Source organism: Macaca fascicularis, chromosome 12, assembly GCF_037993035.2.
Source record: "Macaca fascicularis isolate 582-1 chromosome 12, T2T-MFA8v1.1".
Classification (NCBI taxonomy): Eukaryota; Metazoa; Chordata; class Mammalia; order Primates; family Cercopithecidae; genus Macaca; species Macaca fascicularis.
The window spans coordinates 98657274-98673171 of record NC_088386.1 but is presented as its reverse complement, the minus strand read 5'-3'; the positions used below and the strand labels follow the sequence as shown (position 1 = coordinate 98673171).

Here is a 15898-nt window from a genome sequence, read left to right as displayed (position 1 = left end):
CACACACACATACACAAATGTGATTTTTATATGTAAGATTATTTAAATTTTTATGTTTCCCTTTTGTATGTTTTAGATTCTGATTTGGTCAATTGAACACTTGACCTAATGATAAAATATTACAGTAAATAAGCTTGCTGAATTTCTTCTTGTTCAAATTCTCTTTTGTGTGCTTTTAATTTAGCAAACAAAGATCACAAGGAAACACATTCTCAAATGAGAGAATTTGGAGCACCTCAGTTTTCTAACTCTGAAAATGGTAAGAAATAATCATTTCACTCTACATATGAATGATTCTTTAAAATTCTTCAATTTTTATTTAACATTTATTTCCTTAACATTAGAAACTGTCTCGGTCTCTATATAAGAATGCAATTATATGCTTCTACTTTGTAGCACATCACAATGGAAATTAAATAATTATTTGTTTTGTATGTTTGGGCCCTATCAGAATGTATCCGTATAACCAGGACAGCTAGGGCTGTGTCTGCTTTTCTGTCTCACGTATCTCAGCCACCAGCAGTATAAGCACTCAGTAAATATTTGTTGAATGAATGAATACAATTGTTTGTATATCTAGTGTCATTAGATACTAGCAAAATAGTAAATGTCGTTCAACATTAAATACATTAAAATCACTATTTAAGAAACAAAAGTATGCCCCCAACATCCGGTTTCCTTATCTGTAAAATGAGGATCAAGACTAAATCAACTTTAAGGTACTTCCTAAGCATTAAATAACTACCTTGAATATCTTTCTCAAGCAATTAGGTTGTAAACATTTTCTCCTAGTTTGTCATTTGTCTTGTGACTTTGTTTCTTTAATTTTTTTTAAGTTAAAAAAAAATTTTTTAAGCTTTAAATACAGTCCAATTGGTTAATCTTTTCTTTTATTGGATCTGGACTTTAGTCATAGTCAGGAAGCTTTTCCTAAACCCAGAGTATAGAAGAATTCTCTTATGCTTTCTTCTGGTATTTATGTAGTATTATTTTTTACATTTGGATCTTGAATTCATTTGAAGTCAATTCATGTGTACAGTGTTAGCAATAGATCAAATGTTACCTTCCCCCCCCCCAAAGGCTATCCTTTATACAATTTTTTTTTTTTTTAAACAGCCTTGCTCTGACATCCAGGCTGCATGATCTTCGCTCACTGCAACCTCTGCCTCCTGGGTTCAAGCAATTCTTGTGCCTAAGCCTCCCAAATAGCTAGGATTACAGGCATGCGCCACCACGCCCAGCTAATTTTTTGTATTTTTAGTAGAGGTGGGGTTTCGTCATGATGGACAGGCTGGTCTCAAATTCCTGGCCTCAAGTGATCTGCCCACGTCAGCCTCCCAAAGTGTTAGAATTACAGATGAGAGCCACCACGCCCTGCCCTTTATGTAATTTTTTAAAATGCCATCTTTGTCCTAGTATTGAGATAACATCTTGTCATATACTATATTTCTATTTCCACTTGGATGTATTTCTAGACTTTCTTTATATTTCAAATGGTGTGTGCATGCACCAGTGCCACAAGTTTTTTTTTTTTTTTTTGAGATGGAGTTTTGCCCTCGTTGCCCAGGCTGGAGTGCAATGGTGCAATCTTGGCTCACTGCAACCTCTGCCTCCCAGGTTCAAGCGATTCTCCTGCCTCAGCCTCCCAAGTAACTGGGATTACAGGCTTGTGCCACCACGCCCGGCTAATTTTGTATTTTTAGTAGAGGCAAGGCTTCTCCATGTTGGTCAGGCTGGTCTTGAATTCCTGACCTCAGGTGATCCGCCCGCCTCTGGATTACAGGAGTGAGCCATCGCGCCTGGCCCACATAGTTTTAATTACAGAAACTTTCTTCTAGTTTTAGTATCTGGTAAGGCTAGAAGCCCCCCTCCTTTTTTTAAAAAATTATTTTCTTAGCTATTTTTGCATGTTTATTTTTTCAATTTGAATATAAAATTGTGGGGCTTTATTAAAAAGCTCGATACTTTATTGTAATCACATTAAATGTGAAAACTGACAGGCTGATCATCTTGAGACATCCTCATGAAAAACAAGGGACATCCTTCCATTTGTTAAAGTTTACTTGTATATCTTTCAGACTTTTTTTTCATACAGGTTTTGAATATTTCCTGTTAAGTTTATTTCTATGTATTTTATCTTTCTGGTTGCTATTGTAAATGGGGTTTTCTTTTCCATTATATCTTTTCATTAGTTATTTTGTATATATGAATGCTATTCACTTTTGCATGTTAGTTTTATATCCTGGCATACAGCTGAATTCTTTTGTTATTTGAGTCATGTCATCTGAAAATAGAGATTGTCTTGTTTTTTCTCCTTACCAACTCATAGATTTCTCCTGTTTAATTACATTGGCTACTACCTTTAGAACAATGTTAACTAGTAGTGAACATTTCCTGACTTTAGTGGAAATGCCTATATTTCTGAATTAACTAAGATGCTGGCTTTGGACACAGATATATTTCATAATGTTAAAGAAGCATCCATCCATACTTACTTTCTTAAGAATTTTTATTAGGAATGGTTGTTGATTTTTTTTTTTTTTTTTTTTTTTTTTTTTGAGATGGAGTCTCACTCTGTCACCCAGGCAGGAGTGCAGTGGTGTGATCTTGGCTCACTGCAACCTCTGCTTCCTGGGTTCAAGCGATTCTCATGCTTCAGCCTCCCAAGTAGCTGGGATTACAGGTGCATACCACCACACCCAGCTAATAGTTGTTGAATTTTGTTGGCAGCTTTTTCAGTATCTATGCCAGGAAATATTTGGTTTTTCTTCTTAAATATATTAATATGATGAACTATAATAATAGGTTTCCTGATATCTTGTTTGCATTCCAGTTGTTAAGTCCAGCTTTGTCATTTTATACTAGTCTGCTTGCTAACATTTTACTACTCTCTTTGCATTCTTTTTTTTTTTTTTTTTTGAGATGGAGTTTCACTCTTCTCACCCAGACTGGAGTGCAGTGGCACGTTCTTGGCTCACTGCAACCTCTGCCTCTCAGGTTCAAGCAATTCTCCTGCCTCAGCCTCCCAAATAGCTGGGATTACAGGTGCATGCCACCATGCCTGGCTAATTTTGTATTTTTAGTAGAGATGGGGTTTCACCATGTTGATCAGGCTGGTCTTGAACTCCTGACCTCAGGTGCTCCACCTGCCTAGGACTCCCAAAGTGCTGGGATTACAGGCATGAGCTGCCACGCCTGGCTCTTTTTGCATTCTTTTGTTGTTGTTGTTGAGATGGAGTCTCTCTGTCACCCAGGCTGGAGTGTAGTGACATGATCTCTGCTCACTGGAACCTCCACCTCCCAGGTTCAAGCAGTTCTCCCTGGCTCAGCCTCCTGAGTAGCTGGGATTACAGGCACCCACCACCACACCTGGCTAATTTTTGTGTGTGTGTGTGTATATATATATATATATATATATATTTTTTTTTTTTTTTTTTTTAATAGAGATGGGGTTTCGCCATGTTGGCCAAGCTGGTCTTGAACTCCGGACCTCAGGTGATCCGCCCACTTCAGCCTCCCAAAGTGCTGCGATTTGCTAAGTGTGAGCCACTGTGCCCAGCCTCTTATTCATTTCTTAACCTATGAAAACATCTAGGTCTAGTGCTTTCTTGTAGTTGTGTGTTTTTTGTATCTCTCTATAGAAATCAGTCCGTTTAAGCTTTCAGTCTGTACTGGGATTGATTTTAGTAAATTATATTCTTCTAATAAATTATTCATTTTGTCTAGACTTCTAAATTTATTTGAAATAGAGTTGTACAAAATTTCTTTTTATGTTTAACAGCTTTATTCAGGTATAATTTAAATACCATAAATTTCACCCATTCTAACAGTTCATAATTTTTAGAAAATTTAGATTATGCAGCCATTACCACAATTAGATATTAGAATGTTTCCATTACCCCCAAAATTCTCTCACGCTTGTTTTAAATTAATCTCTGATTCACTCCAAGCCGTAGGTAATTAGTAATCTGTTTTTATCTCTATAAATTTGCCTTTTCTGGACATTTCATATAAATGAAGCCACACAAAAGGTTAGTCCTTTATTTCTGGCATCTTCCAATTAATGGTTTTTAGAGTCATCCATGTTGTGGTATGTATCAGTAGTTTATTATTATTATTTTTTGAGACCGAGTCTCACTCTCGCCCAGGCTGGAGTGCAGTGGCACGATCTTGGCACACTGCAACCTGCCTCCCAGGTTCAAGCGATTCTCCTGCCTCAGCCTCCCCAGTAGCTGGGACTACAGGTGCATGTCACCACACCCGGCTAATTTGTTTTGTATTTTTAGTAGAGACAGGGTTTCACTGTGTTAGCCAGGATGGCCTGACCTTGTGATCCGCCCACCTCGGCCTCATGAAGTGCTGGGATTACAGGTGTGAGCCACTGCCCCCGGCCAGTTTATTACTTTTTATTAAGCAATATAGTATTCCATTGTATGGATATATACCATCTTATGTTTACTTATTTACCAGTTGATGGATATTTGGATTGTTTATAATTTTTGGCTATTATACTACTACTATGACTACTGAACATTCATGTACTTCTCTTGGTGTGGGCATACATTGTCGTTTTCCTTGGTTAGATTCCCAGGAGTGGAACTGCTAGGTTACATGGTGAATTTAACTTCTTAAGGAACGGCCAAACTTTTTTCAAAATAATTGCACCATTTTATTTCCACCAGCAAAGTGTGAGGGTTCTAGTTTCTCCACATCTTTGCCAACATTTGGTATTGTCTATATTTTATTTTATTTTTTAAGACGGAGTCTCGCTCTGTCACCCAGGCTAGAGTGCAGTGGCACGATCTCAGCTCACTGCCATCTCCACCTCCTGGTTTCAAGTGATTCTTCTGCCTCAGCCTCCTGAGTAGCTGGGATTACAGGCATGTGCCACCACACCCAGCTAATTTTTGTATTTTTAGTAGAGATGGGGTTTCACCATGTTGGCCAGGCTGGTCTTGAACTCCTGGCCTCAAGTGATCCACCTGCCTTGGCCTCCCAAAGTGCTGGGGTTACAGACATGAGCCACCATGCCCGGTATATTTTAAATAATAGTTATTCTAGTGCTTTTTTTTTTTTTTTTTTTGAGATGGAGTTTTGCTCTTGTTGCCCAGGCTCGAGTGCAATGGTGCAATCTCAGCTCACTGCAACCTCCGCCTCCTGGGTTCAAGCGATTCTCCAACCTTGCCTCCTGAGTAGCTGGGATTACAGGCATTCGCCACCACGCCTAGCTAATTTTGTATTTTTAGTAGAGACAGGGTCTTGCCATGTTGGCCAGGCTGGTCTCGAACTCCTGACCTCAGGAGATCCACCTGCCTCAGTCTCCCAAAGTGTTGGGATTACAGGTGTGAGCCACAGTGCCTGGCTATTCTAGTGCTTTTAATTAGTAGCTTTGACTTGCATTTCTCCAGTGACTGATGGTGTTGAGACTCTTTTCATGTGCTATTGGCCATTCGTATATCTTCCTTACTGACAAATCTATTCAAATCTATTGCCCATTATTTAATTGGGTTGCTTATCTTATTAAGTTGTAAGAGTTTATATATTTTTTATAAAGTCCTTTATCAGATATATGACTTGTAAATATTTTATCCCAGTCTTTTATATTTTATAGTCTTTTTATTTTCTCAATTTTGCCTTTGGAAGCACAAAATTCTTTATAAGTCCAAGATATCATTTTTTCTTCTTGCTGATTGCTCTGTTGATTTCAACAGTCCCTGGAGCATAAATTGTTCCACACAATAAACCAATCAAATTTGGACTCATTTAAAGAAATAGTTCTTAAGGTCACTGAAATTTGTGGTGACCCCAGCTGGCTTTTTCCCTGGTTCCTTCAGGCAAAGTAGCTGGCCTACAGTTTAGCCTACATGTTGAGACTCATACACTATAAGTCTTCTCCCAGTTGCCTGTTACTAAAACCTCCACTGTTTTGAGAGCATCCTTAGGGTTGAATTTCTCTACACTCTGTTACAAATGAAGTCAGTGCCTTTGGAAAGGGATTAGGAACTATCAGTTTTATGGTTCTCCCTCACCCCCTGCAAGGAAAATCTCTGAGTCAGAGCTTGAGCCGGGAGTGGGGACAATGGCATACTTCTTCCTGAGTGTCATCCTTGCTCTAGGAGCCGAGTGCTAGGTGAGGAGAGTGATGGTAGCCTTAGATCTTCTTAGCTTGCCTCTTTCTTCATGAAACCACCACTTTACTAACAGGGTCAAGTGATCAGGGGCCCTATATTCTCAGCACACTACACCAAACTCAGCCTTCCCAACCCATGAGGGATCTGGGGAGGAGATGGGAGCCTCTATCATCTATTGACTGCACTCACCTAGGATTTAGCCTCAGCAACAGGTAACTGGGGACAGGATGTGAAATGCTGGCATCTTACTCCTCCTGGGAAGCTAGTCCTTGACTGACAGCTGGAGAGAGAAGGAGCCCTGTGTTCTGGCTGCACCAGACTGGAGTGGAATCTCCATTTTGCTAAGTTGGAAATTGGGAAGATGGGACTGGTTCTCAGTTCAAATACCACAAACTCTTGCCACTTTTCCTAAATTATTGTAGACTTAATCTTAAGTAAATATTTCCTCATTTGCTGCATATCCTTGGGACTATTTCCAGAGACTTTAAATGCGTCTTTCTTTTGAAAAATAACTTTCACCAATTATGCTGGGGTGCACTGTGACACCCCTCCCTTTCATTTTTATTTATAAAAATGTTTAAGGGATATGATTTTGCCTTTGTTCACGCCATTTAACTATTCTGTTGTCAAAAGGTAAAATTACAGCAAATTTAAAGACCTTAATTGGCTTTTATTTGCAATTCTAGAATCAGGCAATACCCCATTCTATAACGTGGAATGGGTGTTCTGAGGAGGTTGGTTTTATAGACAGAAAAGGACCAGGGAAAGCAGAAACAGAAAACAAAAAGTAGATTGATCATTGCAGTTACTTTTCTTGTAAGGGTTAAAGCAGAGGGGATTTCCTTATCATGCCAGCTAGGACTGGCCTGCTTGGGGACTTGGCTGTGGTGTCTCTCTCCTAATTTCTTGAAAGGCCAGATAACTTAGTTTGGTTTGGTGATGTAGAACTTTAGCATGAGTGACTCCATTTTGGTTTGGTCTGTTGGGTCTAGTACAAGAGCTCAGTCCAAACCAATGGTCTATACATTTTACTTAACACCATGAATTATGATATAAAATATTTCCTTCATCATTATTTTTCCAAAATAATGATGTTTCTCATAATTTCAACATTGTTTGGTAGAAGGTTTTAAGATTTACAGGTGGAAGAACCTTTCTGTTTTTATAGTTTCATTGTAGAATTGTCTTTTTATTGCATTATGATCAAAGCATGTTGTTTGTAATGTTCCTACTTTAAGAATACAATTTTTTGTGTGTTTGTGCCTTAGTATAATCAACTTTTGTACATTTTCAATGTGTGGTTAAGAAGAATGTTTCTATTACCGGGGTTTGTGTTATCCAAAATAACTACATTATTGATTATGCTCTTTTGATCCTTTTTATCTGTTGTCCTCTTGGCGTGTTTTTTAGTCAGACTGGTATATTAAAGTGTCATATTACTAATTTGTTTCTATGCCTTTTTGCATCTCCTTTGGTTTCTGACTTAGATGGTAGCTTAATTATTTCATATATAGCTCTTCATAAGTTATATCTTCATTGTGAAATGTGGCCATTTTGACCTAAATCCTGCCTAATTAGAAATCATTTTCACATAAACTTGCAGTCACTTTAGTTGTTAGTTTAAAACTGTTAATACAGTATGAAAACAATGAAACAAATTTGATTCATCCTATGTCTTATTCTCATTTCCTAAAATCAAAAAAAGCCTTTCTGTTTTTATTTACACTCAATAGTTGCAAAAGATCTACCTGTAGATTCATTGGAAGGAGAAGATTTTGAGAAGGAATTCTCATTTCTGAACAACCTCCTAAGTTCTGGTTCTTCAAGTACTAGTGAATTTACCCAAGAATGCCAGACTGCCTTTGGGAGCCCCAGTGCCAGTCTCACGTCCCAGGAACCTTCCATGGGGTCTGAGCCCCTCGCTCATTCTTCTCGATTCCTTCCTTCACAACTTTTTGACCTTGGCTTTCATGCGGCTGGAGCATTCAACAGTAAGTGTCTATGAAACATTTGGACATATGTGCTTTACTTTATCTTTGTGAAGTAAAATGGTGTGCTTATTGATGCTAGAATCAACAAGGAGATTGATTTTAACGTCAGCTCTACTAGATAAAATCTGCAATCCACCAATCAACTGGAAAAATATTAGTCACGTCAGGAATTTGTCAACAAGACTGAAACAAGGGCTGCTTCCCTGCCACCTTCACCAGACCCCAAGTTTTCTTCACTGATTTTTCCAGGCGTCTGGTTTAAAACACTTGACCTGCTAATTACTCCTCCCTAGGGCAGTCAATACTGTTTCTTCCATCAAGCAAAACTTGCTGAGTTTGGAGTTGACAAGAGGAAAAGGAACAGCTCTGGAGGCTGGTTCCCTTTCTGGGCAAGGCAGCAGGAAAAAGAGTCCACCATCCTGTGTCCAACCCTGCACCTTAGGGTCACTTCGCTTCCTATATCCATATTGGTTACCAAATCCTGTCAGTTCTGTTTCTGAAACCTGTCTCAAATTTCCCACTCCTCTCTGCCTCAACACCAGAGCCATTTAGAGTCTCATTTGGTTTCATAGGTTATTGCAAGAGTTACTAACAGGTCTCCAACCCCCAGTTCATCTTCTACACTTCCGTGGAGTCCTCTCTCCAAGCAGCAGATTCTGATGTCAGCACCCAGCTTACATTTTTAAAAATGAAACACCATGGTTTCTAGGGATAAAACCTGCCTACGTCGCATTTCCATCCATATCTCCTATCTCCTATTGAAGTGAAGGAAGAATACTTGCCGTTTTCTATAATCACACTGAGTGCTCTACAGCCCTCTGATGCATCTATCTGTGCTCGTGTTGCTTCTTCTGCTTCTGATGTTCAGTAATGGAGCTTGGACGTGGGCCTAAGTATTAGATTCCAATCCAGTGTTTTCTCCATGATTGTCAGTCCTTGAAGTCTTCCTCAGTACTGCCAAATGGAAATGGTTTCTCCCTCTTCCTATGGTGTTTATCTATTTTCATGGTTCTAATCCTACTTTATTTTGCTTTATATCCCAGTCTCTCACATCCTAGATTTTAACCCCTGGTTGGGGGGACTCCTCACGGCACTTTACAGTGTCTTAATGCATTGTACTTTGTATTAAATACTGAGGTACATGCTTTATCTACAGGCATCCCAAGGGCATGATATGTAGAGTGAGTCATCTTTGTACTTTATATGACAGCAGCATGCAGTTGGCTCAATTAATAAACTAAATGTTAGTTAAATAATCACTCAGTAAGAATTGATTGAATAGAATAATATATAAACAGAATATTTATATTACTTATATTCTATTTATAAAAATAAATATATAAATAAGAATAGACAATATTATTTGATAACAAGGTACTCTATCTGGGATAATTCAGGTGTTATTGCTACAGTAAAATCTTTAAAAGTATTTATTCTTGTATGGCATATCAACGGCCCAGTAGCTATAAAGATTTACAAACTGATTTCACTCTCCACTATCAACTCCTCCCTCCTCTTCCATAACTTGCCACGTCTCTAGCAGCACTGAACTTTTAGTTTCTGGCAATGCAATCCTCAACAGTATTTTTTCACTATTCAAAATATGTGCTCTGAGCCCTACCTGCAGGCAGACAGGATATTCCAATTTAATAGCTGAACAGTTGAAACCCACAGTATTTGAGTAACTTGCTAAAGGTCGTCAGACAATTTAAATAGTTAAGACAGGACCAAAATCTGCCCCTGCCTCTTTGTGCAGAACTCTACTTTACCAGTCTTTCCTAAATATCTACTTCTCTCTCTCCTGTGGTGCAGACCAGGAAAGGGAGCTTCCCTGGGAGTTAAAAGATCTGTGTTGGAGGAACCCTATCTACAGTGGGCCTCAGATGATCTTTCCTATACAAGGAAGGGATTCGGCAGGATAATCTAAATTCCTTTCTAGTGCTGTGCCTTAATCATAGCATAAATGGTTTTTCATGTTGTACCAAACGTTTCTCCACATTCCCACAGAGTATTCATAATGACAAGTTTTAATTACAAAGTACTGTCATTTTATATAACATAATCTACCTGATTCCTTATTGTTTCTACTTGTTCATTATTACAGATAATGCTGCAAAAAAAAGTCATGCATGTACTTTTTCCTTCAGCTAAATTATTTCCGTAAGAAAAATTGCTAGAAATGGGATCAATGAGTCCAAAGGTATGAGCATATTTATAGGTTTCAGCATTCCAATTATCAGGCCTATTCCTCCCTTCTTGACTCTTAAGAACTTCTTCCTATACCTTTTGCATTTCAATTATTTTTTAAACACTCCACATGTTTATTTCAAAACCACTTTGAAAAATGTAAGGAAGTTGGATCCAACTCTATCTGAAACTAAGATGATGAAAATATATGACTATAGATAAGTTTTCAGTATTTTATACCTCTTACACTGTAGAATCTTACCCAGGTACAGAGACTGGAGGACTTAGATATTTTTACTTTTTCTTGTTTTTCTGATGCTACTTCCTATTTGATTAACAATGGACAATTTTTACTACTTTTATCCCAGGCTGGGTCTCCCAAGAGGAATCAGAGCTTCGTCTTTCACACACTGATAACCAGCCAGTGCCTTCACAGAGTCCAAAGAAATTAACAAGATGTAAGTTATTTATTTATATATGCTTTATCATTGCTTTAAGAATCAGTTGAATTCAGATAAATTTAGAAAAAGATCACTTTATATTGTTCTCACCTCACTGTCCTGAAAAAGTTGAATAATGAGTTATTATTATAATGATAGCTATACTGCCTATCCCTCACTGTGAAAGGCACTGAATAGAAATTGTGAGCTTGTGGTCAAGTGTGGTGTCTCATGCCTGTAATCCTGGACTTTGGGAGGGCGAGGCAGGCGGACTGCCCGAGGTTAAGAGTTGGAGACCAGCCTGGGCAACATGGTAAAACCCCAACTCTACTAAAATACAACAAAAAAATTAGCCAAGCGTGGTGGCGGACGCCTGTAGTCCCAGCTAGTCAGGAGGCTGAGGCAGGAGAATTGCTCTAACCCGGGAGGTGGAGGTTGCAGTGAGCCAAGATCATGCCACTGCACTCACTCTAGCCTGGGTGACAGAGCAAGACTGTCTCCAAAAGAAAAAAGAAAGAAATTGTGAGCTTGGCAAAGCATACTACATTTTGTACTGTAATATTTTATAGTTTGTGTTAAGGTTTGTTGGTAATGGATATGAAATTAGGGATACAAGATGTTTTCTGATTACAGGATGCCTATTGACAAAGAATCCATTCAAGCACTTAAGTTGGTTACCATATTAATCTTTCTCTTTTTTCTTTTTTTAATTGAGACAGAGTCTTGCTCTGTCACTTAGGCTGCGGTGCAGTGGTGCAATCTCGGCTCACTGCAACCTCCACCTCCTGGGTTCAAGCCATTCTCCTGCCTCAGCCTCTCAAGTAGCTGGTACTATAGGCACGTGCCACCACACCTGGCTAATTTTTTGTATTTTTAGTAGAGACAGGGTGTCACCATGTTACCCAGGATGGTTTCGATCTCCTGACCTCAGGATCCGCCCACCTCAGACTCCCAAAGTACTGGGATTGCAGGCATGAGCCACCAGGCCCGGCCCATATTAACCATTTTTAAGTGTACAGTTCAGTAATTTTTTTTTTTTAATATACTTTAAGTTCTAGGGTACATGTGCACAATGTGCAGGTTTGTTACATATGTATACATGTGCCATGTGGGTGTGCTGCACCCATTAACTCGTCATTTACATTAGGTATATCTCCTAATGCTATCCCTCTTCTCACCCCCTCCCCACAGTAGGACCCGGTGTGTGATGATCCCTTTCCTGTGTCCAAGTGATCTCATTGTTCAATTCCCACCTATGAGTGAGAACATGCGGTATTTGGTTTTCTGTTCTTGCGATAGTTTGCTTAGAATGATGGTTTCCAGCTGCATCCATGTCCCTACAAAGGACACGAACTCATCCTTTTTTATGGCTGCATAGTATTCCATGGGGCATATGTGCCACATTTTCTTAATCCAGTCTGTCACTGATGGACATTTGGGTTGATTCCAAGTCTTTGCTATCATGAATAGTGCTGCAATAAACATATGTGTGCATGTGTCTTTATAGCAGCATGATTTATAATCCTTTGGGTATATCCCCAGTAATGGGATGGCTGGGTCAAATGGTATTTCTAGTTCTAGATCCTTGAGGAATTGCCAGACTGTTTTCCACAATGGTTGAACTAGTTTACAGTCCCACCAAGAGAGTAAAAGTGTTCCTATTTCTCCACATCCTCTCTAGCACCTGTTGTTTCCTGATTTTTTAATGATTGCCATTCTAACTGGTGTGAGATAGTATCTCATTGTGGTTTTGATTTGCATTTCTCTGATGGTGAGTGATGAGCATTTTTTCATGTGTGTGTTGGCTGTATGAATATCTTCTTTTGAGAAGTGTCTGTTCATATCCCTTACCCACTTTTTGATGGGGTTGTTTTTTTCTTGTAAATTTGATTGAGTTCTTTATAGGTTCTGGATATTAGCCCTTTGTCAGATGAGTAGATTGCAAAAATTTTCTCCCATTGTGTAGGTTGCCTGTTCACTCTGATGGTAGTTTCTTTTGCTGTGCAGAAGCTCTTTAGTTTAATTAGATCCCATTTGTCAATTTTGGCTTTTGTTGCCATTGCTTTTGGTGTTTTAGACATGAAGTCCTTGCCCATGCCTATGTCCTAAATGGTATTACCTAGGTTTTCTTCTAGGGTTTTTATGGTTTTAGGTCTAACATTTAAGTCTCTAATCCATCTTGAATTAATTTTCGTATAAGGAGTAAGGAAAGGATCCAGTTTCAGCTTTCTACTTATGGCTAGCCAATTTTCCCAGCACCATTTATTAACTAGGGAATCCTTTCCCCATTTCTTGTTTTTGTCAGATTTGTCAAAGATCAGATGGCTGTAGATGTGTGGTATTATTTCTGAGGGCTCTGTTCTGTTCCATTGGTCTGTATCTGTTTTGGTAGCAGTACCATGCTGCTTTGGTTACTGTAGCCTTGTAGTGTAGTTTGAAGTCAGGTAGCATGATGCCTCCAGCTTTGTTCTTTTGGCTTAGGATTGTATTGGCAATGCAGGGTCTCTTTTGGTTCCATGTGAACTTTAAAGCAGTTTTTTCCAATTCTGTGAAAAAAGTCATTGGTAGCTTAATGGGGATGGCATTGAATCTATAAATTACCTTGGGCAGTATGGCCATTTTCACAATATTGATTCTTCCTATCCATGAGCATGATATGTTCTTCCATTTGTTTGTGTCCTCCTTTATTTCACTGAGCAGTGGTTTGCAGTTCTCCTTGAAGAGGTCCTTTGCATCCCTTCTAAGTTGGATTCCTAGGTATTTTATTCTCTTTGAAGCTATTGTGAATGGGAGTTCATTTATGATTTGGCTCTCTGTTTGTCTGTTACTGGTGTATAAGAATGTGACTTTTGCCCCTTGCTTTTGTATCCTGAGACTTTGCTGAAGTTTCTTATCAGCTTAAGGAGATTTTGGGCTGAGACAATGGGATTTTCTAAATACACAATCATGTCATCTGCAAACAGGGACAATTTGACTTCTTCTTTTCCTAACTGAATACCCTTTATTTATTTCTCTTGCCTGATTGCCCTAGCCAGAACTTCCAACACTATGTTGAATAGGAGTGGTGAGAGAGGGCATCCCTGTCTTGTGCCAGTATTCAAAGGGAATGCTTCCAGTTTTTGCCCATTCAGTGTGATATTGGCTGTGGGTCTGTCATAAATAGCTCTTATTATTTTGAGATACATTCCATCAATACCGAATTTATTGAGTTTTTTTAGCATGAAGGGCTGCTGAATTTTGTCAAAGGCCTTTTCTACATGTATTGAGATAATCATGTGGTTTTTGTCTTTGTTTCTGTTTATATGCTGGATTACATTTATTGATTTGCATATGTTGAGCCAGCCTTGCATCCCAGGGATGAAGCCCACTTGATCATGGTGGATAAGCTTTTTGATGTGCTGCTGGATTCGGTTTGCCAGTATTTTATTGAGGATTTTTGCATCAGTGTTCATCAGGGATATTGGTCTAAAATTCTCTTTTTTTGTTGTATCTGTCAGGCTTTGGTATCAAGATGATATTGGCTGCATAAAATGAGTTGGGAGGATTCCCTCTTTTTCTATTGATTGGAATAGTTTCAGAAGGAATGGTACCAGCTCCTCCCTGTACCTCTGGTAGAATTCGGCTGTGAATCCGTCTGGTCCTGGACTTTTTTTGGTTGGTAGGCTCTTAATTATTGCCTCAGTTTCAGAGCCTGCTACTGGTCTATTCAGGGATTCAACTTCTTCCTGGTTTAGTCTTGGGAGAGTATAAGTGTCCAGGAAACTATCCGTTTCTTCTAGGTTTTCTAGTTTATTTGCGTAGGGGTGTTTATAGTATTCTCTGATGGTAGTCTGTATTTCTGTGGGGTTGGTGGTGATATCCCCATTTATCAATTTTTATTGTGTCTACTTGATTCTTCTCTCTTTTCTTCTTTATTAGTCTTGCTAGCAGTCTATCAATTTTGTTGATCATTTCAAAAAAACAGCTCCTGGATTCATTGATTTTTTGGAGGGTTTTTTGTGTTTCTATCTCTTTCAGTTCTGCTCTTAGTTATTTCTTGCCTTCTGCTAGCTTCTGAATGTGTTTGTTCTTGCTTCTCTAGTTCTTTTAATTGTGATGTTAGGGTGTCAATTTTAGATCTTTCCTCTTTCTCCTGTGGGCATTTAGTGCTATGAATTTCCCTCTACACACTGCTTTAAATGTGTCCCAGATATTCTGGTATGTTGTATCTTTGTTCTCATTGGTTTCAAAGAACATCTTTATTTCTGCCTTCATTTCGTTATGTACCCAGTAGTCATTCAGGAGCAGGTTGTTCAGTTTCCATGTAGTTGAGCGGTTTTGATTGAGTTTCTTAGTCCTGAGTTCTAGTTTGATTGCACTGTGGTGTGAGAGACAGTTTGTTATAATCTCTGTTCTTTTACATTTGCTGAGGAGTGCTTTACTTCCAACTATGTGGTCAATTTTGGAATAAGTGCAATGTGGTGCTGAGAAGAATGTAGATTCTGTTGATTTGGGGTGGAGAGTTCTGTAGATGTCTATTAGGTCTGCTTGGTGCAGAGTTGAGTTCAATTCCTGGATATGCTTGTTAACTTTCTGTCTCATTGATCTGTCTAATGTTGACAGTGGGGTGTTAAAGTCTCCCATTATTATTGTATGGGAGTCTAAGTCTCTTTGTAAGTCTCTAAGGACTTGCTTTATGAATCTGGGTGCTCCTGTATTGGCTGCATATATATTTAGGATAGTTAGCTGTTCCCGATGAATTGATCCCTTTACCATTCTGTAATGGCCTTGTCTCTTTTGATCTTTGATGTTAAGTTTAAAGTCTGTTTTATCAGAGACTAGGATTGCAACCCCTGCTTTTTTTTGTTTTCCATTTGCTTGGTAGATCTTCCTCCATCCCTTTATTTTGAGCCTGTGTGTGTCTCTGCATGTGAGATGGGTCTCCTGAATACAGCAAACTGATGGGTCTTGACTCTTTATCCAATTTGCCAGTCTGTGTCTTTTAATTGGACCATTTAGTCCATTTACATTTAAGGTTAATATTGTTATGTGTGAACTTGATCCTGTCATTATATTAGCTGGTTATTTTGCTCGTTAATTGATGCAGTTTCTTCTTAGCATTAATGGACTTTACATTTTGACATGTTTTTGCAGTGGCTGGTACCTGTTG

The 15898-nt window shown here is 38.7% G+C and overlaps 1 protein-coding gene across 20 annotated transcripts in view; it reads left to right on the top strand.

Moving 5' to 3' along the window:
- The window catches only part of ICA1L (islet cell autoantigen 1 like), a 99165-nt gene that overhangs the window by 69536 nt on the left and 13731 nt on the right, over window positions 1–15898 (top strand). For all 20 annotated transcript variants that reach the window (XM_074009790.1, XM_074009787.1, XM_074009789.1 and 17 more), the window contains 3 exons: window positions 185–259; window positions 7865–8122; window positions 10678–10767. In XM_074009790.1, coding sequence (XP_073865891.1) covers window positions 185–259; window positions 7865–8122; window positions 10678–10767 — 423 coding nt within the window. The remainder of the gene's footprint in view (window positions 1–184; window positions 260–7864; window positions 8123–10677; window positions 10768–15898) is intronic.